At 41.3% G+C, this 5,918-nt stretch overlaps 1 protein-coding gene across 2 annotated transcripts in view; it reads right to left on the bottom strand.

Moving 5' to 3' along the window:
- atg4da (autophagy related 4D, cysteine peptidase a) overlaps positions 1–4,930 on the bottom strand; it is a 7,807-nt gene extending 2,877 nt beyond the window's left edge. The window contains exons 1-8 of one of the 2 annotated variants that reach the window (XM_032500527.1): positions 4,541–4,930; positions 3,256–3,533; positions 2,596–2,679; positions 1,827–2,000; positions 1,133–1,481; positions 972–1,036; positions 666–817; positions 442–520 (exon numbers count right to left, since the gene is read on the bottom strand). In XM_032500527.1, the coding sequence (XP_032356418.1) occupies positions 442–520; positions 666–817; positions 972–1,036; positions 1,133–1,481; positions 1,827–2,000; positions 2,596–2,679; positions 3,256–3,472 (1,120 nt within the window). In that variant the 5' untranslated portion in view covers positions 3,473–3,533; positions 4,541–4,930. The remainder of the gene's footprint in view (positions 1–441; positions 521–665; positions 818–971; positions 1,037–1,132; positions 1,482–1,826; positions 2,001–2,595; positions 2,680–3,255; positions 3,534–4,540) is intronic. The other variant, XM_032500517.1, reaches the window with a different exon arrangement.
- Between the last annotated feature and the right edge of the window lie 988 nt (positions 4,931–5,918).

Genomic DNA, 5,918 nt, shown 5'->3' with positions numbered 1-5,918 from the left:
AAAAAAAAAAAAAAAAAAAAGGTTATTTCTGCAACAACTTCTTTCTTCTTCTATTTGTCTTATTGATGATTTTCAGAATCATTGTTCCAGTTAGGGGAAATAAATGATTAGTGAGAAGTATATTTGTGTTGGTTGCTTGGTTAACATGATCTAGGCCTGTCACAGACTGCTAGTTTTTCTCTCTTTCCTTCTGACAGTAATTACACAACATTAGACAAGGTGAAGGTTAAGGGAGGCAGTGGAAGGAGTGCATCATGTTCTGTGCAAGTACACTACGTCTAGACAATACTATGAGCACAGATTTTTCTGAAGCAGATATGGGCAAAAACATTGGCTTCTCTAGGATCCTGCCTCTTGCAAGCTGTGTCCAAAGAACATCAGGTCCTTCTTCTGAGTAAGGATATTGTTCTGAAATCCCTTGATTGCTTTTCAAGTTCTTACCTTGGAAGCCAATGAAGTAAAGGGAATGCTTCGGTTTGCCTCCGATGATTCCAATACAACAATCCAACTTTAGGATGTTCTGGAAAATAATTTTCAATACGAGTTAAGAGATATGACAGAGAACTTAAGTTCAGCAACAACATTTTTTAGAAAACATCGATGTCAAAGGGGTTAATGGATGGGGGGGGGGGGGGGGGGGGGGGGGGGGGGCAGAATATTCAGACCTTGACACATTCAATATAGGATGGGTTGAGGGCCTCCCCTCCCAGCCGTACAGGCACCAGTATGATGACAGACTTCCAGGCTTGGCTGGACGGATCAGCGGGAGTCTGGCTTAGTGACAGGTCACATAGATGCACCACATCCTCTTTGTACACTGCAGTGCAAAGAAACATGATGAAAAAAAAGAAGAAAAAAAAAAAAAGACTTCTTTCCAAAGGAAAACATATTACAGCAATAAACCTACTGATACCTCTGAACTGGACTCTCACAAGGGGTAATTATTAAATTCAACAGTCTGTTAATCTGACCTGTACAATCCTGAGCCACATATACAGCCAGGCAGTGAAGCACAGAGGTTTTGGCCACCGCTTTCCTGGAAGAAGAAAAAAAGTGTGTCAATTACGTTAATCATTTAAGAAAATAGTAAATTATTGCTCGTAAAAAACACTGTTTCTTCCAGCACCCTTACCTTAGGATGTGTGCTACAATAGAGGGGCCATACCAGTCACCAGCCTTCTTCCCTGAACTTTTGCCAATTTCCACCAGCTGGTGAAGCCCAAAAGGTGCTGGGGGCTGATCCCCGAACCAGGTGACCAGCTTGTGATGGATGGGCTCTGCTTGCCTGTCCCTTACAGACTCAGGTCTTTGCTTCAGGCTGCATTTGGGTGCCTGATCACTCAGGGACTTTTCGGGGGTGTTGGATCCCCGTGGAGAGCCAAAGGAGGGGATGGGGACCCCGCCAGCCCGGGCTGGGGAACGTGGTCTGAACACCTCAAAGTCCACATCGGTTAGCTGCTGAGCATCTGGCCAAGCCCAATCTACAGAATACAAAAAAGCTTGCACTTTAGCGAAGTACAGTCAGGCTAAAGATCTGGGGATAGCTTTTCTTAAAATGTCTTCAGTTTTATTATACATCCTTTGAATGCCATACTAATCAGCATGTATCAATATAAAGAAAAGAAGGTCCCTCTCAGAAAGTTTACTTGATCATTTGTCTGGCAACACAACAGAGCACTGAAAAAAAACTAGATCAGCTAGCCTTTAAAAAGGTCCCAATTGGCAATTGGCAACTGGGTTCCTTCAAGGAAAATATATTTTTATTTTAATATCTATATTTTCTGTAGGTGAAAAGAAAATTGTGTATATCTGTTAGAGAAACAAACCTCTGGGCATCAAATGAACCAGGAGCCCCTGCGCCAGCAGCATCTGCCCACTGCGCAGCATACAGCCCCAACCACAGTCAGTGGTCCAGGTGGAGCCCTCCAGCTGTGGGAACTCCCTCCTGTAGGTCAGCCAAATTCTGGATACAAAAGCCAAACGAAACCGCTCCACTTCATCTGAGAGGAAGTGAAAGGGTGGAGGACGAGACAGAAGAAAAGAAACTCTTACACTATGTTGATTGAATCGGCTTCTGAATTTTATCATGTTTATCTAAAATGAGAAAGATCAGTTAACATGTCCGTGAAATAAAACTGAAGGGAAAGTGTCTTTTTTTGGGTCAACTGCTTTTCTGTTCTCTGATGTAAACCCAGCAAAAAGACTTGAAAAGGCTTTACCACATTGTTGTTAACCATAACTATAACATTGCTACAACACCTGAGGCCTGTACTATGAATCAACATCAACATGCCCTTGATTTCCAATGACGCGTTCACATAAAAGAGGGGTTTTTAGCACAGCTTGAGGTGTACCTGAACAATCAATGATAACCACATTTCTCTCTCATACTGTTCCTCATAACCACTGACAACGGTCAAAGACATCAAACCCAAAGTTGTCTGTCTGTCTGTCTGTCTGTCTCGAAAATAAACACTCCATCTTCTGACAGGCACTTTAGATAAAAGATATTTATATATTATATTAAAACAGACAAAACAAAAAAAAGCGATCACCCCTGACAATGTCAGAGAAATGTGTTTATTCCCAGCTTACCTTCACTGTTGAGCAGATAGGAGTGACCCAGGAGAGTGACTGGTGACATCTTGTTGAAGGAGGTTTTAGACTTAACAGTCCAACCTACAGAAAGAGGAGCAGGCAAAATGGAAGTGGGCAAAGTAGCAGGAGAGCTGAATTAAGTTTTGTCAGATGTCATGTTTTTACACATTTACTAGACTTAATCAAATATATTAGTACAAAATCATGCATACATACAGTATATTAAAGCTATAGTGCTATAGTTTTTGCCTACCCCATGAGGAATCTAAAGAAAGGACAACAAAACTTGATGCATCCATATGATAAAAGCCCTTTCACGAAAGCCTCCCCCCTCCCCCACGCAGTTGCTAGTAGCCAAGGAGGACATGGAGGATTAAAAGCATGGACTCTTCAGAAGACATAATTATCTTCACTCATGTTTTTGTGCACGAAAGTCACTGGACGACACAATCTTTTGAACATAGCTCCACACCACTCTCTCTGCATTTCTCACTATGGCTGAGTCTTAATTAACTTTGTAGCAACTCATTTAGCAATAGATTGAATGTAACAGACTTTTATTAATATCAAAAAGTTACGCACTAAAGCTTTAAATACAATCACATCTAACAAGACAGAAGCATGCACACACTGTTTCTTCAAGACTACAGAACAAACCATATTTGACATTGTTCCAAGCTGACATCAGTTTGGCTTTCAGTTTGTCCATTTCGTCGGGCTCTCCGGTTGCCTCCCTGCCGGGATCTGGTGTCTGTGGCAGCCTGAGACCAAAGCTGCCCTGCTGTTCCAGAGGCTGTTGCCTCCGGCTCTCCACCAGCTCATCCTGCATCCCTCCCCCTACGTACTGTACTGCGCTGGGGGAAACAGTGTTCATGCCTCTGAGCCCTCACAGCTGAACTCTGGTGCTCCTCATTGCAACACAGAACTGATGGGGACTGAAAATTAGGTAAATTATTAACAGTTTTTACACTCTGCCTAAAACTCTTACACTTAACATTTACTTAGTAATATGCATTTGTACTTTTTGAACCTAATATTGGCTATACGTTTCTCTACATCATCATTTTACATTTCTTCATCTGTCTACTTTATAGAACATTTTACACATCTGTCAATCCTGGAAGAGGGATCCTTCTGTTAATTTCACTTATCTCCCTGTTAAAAAGGTTTTATAGGGGCTTTGTATTGATTGCAAAGCTCTCTGAGGAAGCAAATTTATCAATAAACAAAGATAATTGTTACTTGCACCCCCAGTTGAAAGCTTCCCAAAAAAGCTAGTCAAGATTTTTTTTTTTTTGTCAAAACAACCAGTCTGTAGGCCAAAGGCTGCCTAGTTCCTGAAAAATATTTAAAAGAAATAATCCAACGTTGTCAGTGTAAACCCAAGTCATGTCTTCAACTATTGATTTCATAATGCACAACACACAATGGAAATTACCACTGACTGTCACACTCTGCCTTGAAACTGATGAGTTGCTAGCTAGTTTCAACAGGGAACAGAGGTACGGCGTGTAGTCAGTGAAAGCACTGATGGTAACATTCATGTGAAAAAGTTGTCATGTGATTAGCATTTGACAGCAACTGTTAGGCTACCCGGGGTTTTCAGCGACTGTGAAAGTCATCTGATTTTGATGACATAACTCATCATTAAACTGTTAATTACTTGCCGCAGAACAGAAATATATCCGTTACGACAATGTGAGTGTAATGACCGCAACTTACTATATGGTCAACATCCTCAGTCCTAATTTAAATATAACGTTATTTATTTTGGCCCCGCGACGTCAATGCAATATAATAAACACAATTTTCTTCAAACACAACATCCAAGCCTAATAATCAAGTGACCGCAATGACGTTGCGCCTCCTTTAAACAAGACGTTAGCTAATTCACCTACCATTAAAAATTATCTAACTTAACGTTAGCTAACACGTAACTTACCTGCCGTAAAAGCCGGTTATCGATGCCTTGAAGTGTTGTGACACATTTCAGCGATTTCCCCACTCTACATTCACGAATGCAGCCTTCACAGATCAAAGTAATGTAGCTTACACACTAGCTTGCTAAAGCTTGCTAGGTAACGTTAGCATTTAAAACGACTGTCACAGGCGTTAGCTGCATAGCATTCAAGCCGGACTGGTCAAAGATACCGATGTTTTTTTAAAAGCTGCTACCAGTACGGTAGGCATTTCTTCATTCAACAAACAAGCTAATTTGTACACACTGTGGTGAAGATAATCCAGTACGAAGCGGCGTTTGCCCTGAGCAGCTACCGCTTTAGCGTCTCCCTTCGACATCAGCGGACATTTACTTCCTGTTGTCCTTTCCTGACACAACTCCATTGGTTGAAGTAATCACTGTGAGAAACCTTATTGGACAATATCCGAGTAACAGACAATAGCAGTGTGCTACCAACTAGAGTTTTGTAGTCTAATACAGTATGTTCAAATATGTAACCTGAGCCAGCTATGGCAGACCCCCAGGGGTCATTGAGGGAGTTCCAGTGGGTCCCCAGCAAAAAGGGGAATAATATACTTTCACTATAATTCCAGTACAGTGGGGCTCAAAAGTTTGGGCACCCAAGTCAAAAATTTGTATTAATATGCATAAAGAAGCCAAGAAAAGATGGAAACATCTCCAAAAGGCATCAAATGACAGATTAGACATTCGTATAATGTCACAAGAAGTTAGATTTTATTTCCATCATTCACACTTTTAAAGTCTGCAAAAGTGTTGGCATCCTGCAGAGTTTCTAGCATGCACCGCCCTCTTTGGAAAGCTGAGACCTTACAGTGTCATGGATTGTTCTCAATCATCGTCTGGAAAGACCAAGTGATGTCAATCTTAAGGTCTTAAATGCCCAGACTCATCTGACCTTGCCCCAACAATCAGCACCAAGGGTTTTTCTAAGCAGTTGTCTAGAAAACTGGAACTGAAAATAATTGATGCTCACAAAGCAGGAGAAGGCTATAAGAAGATAGCAACATGTTTTCAGATGCCAATATCCTCTGTTCGGAATGTAATTAAGAAATGGCAGTCATCAGGAACAGTGGAAGTTAAAGCAAGATCTTGAAGACCAAGAAAAATATCAGACAGAGCAGCTCGCAGGATTGTGAGAAAAACAAGTCAAAACCCACGTTTGACTGCACAATCCATCCAGAAAGACCTGGAGACACTGGAGTTGTGCTACACCATTCCACTATAAAGAGATACTTGTACAAATATGGTCTTCATGGAAGAGTCATCAGAAAAAAACCTCTTCTACGTCAACACAACAAAAATCAGCGTTTGAAGTTTGCAAATGAACAAATAGACAAGC

This window comes from Etheostoma spectabile, chromosome 2 (genome assembly GCF_008692095.1).
Source record: "Etheostoma spectabile isolate EspeVRDwgs_2016 chromosome 2, UIUC_Espe_1.0, whole genome shotgun sequence".
Taxonomy (NCBI): domain Eukaryota; kingdom Metazoa; phylum Chordata; class Actinopteri; order Perciformes; family Percidae; genus Etheostoma; species Etheostoma spectabile.
Note: the sequence above shows the minus strand (reverse complement) of the source record. Positions and strands in the feature narration are given on the sequence as shown.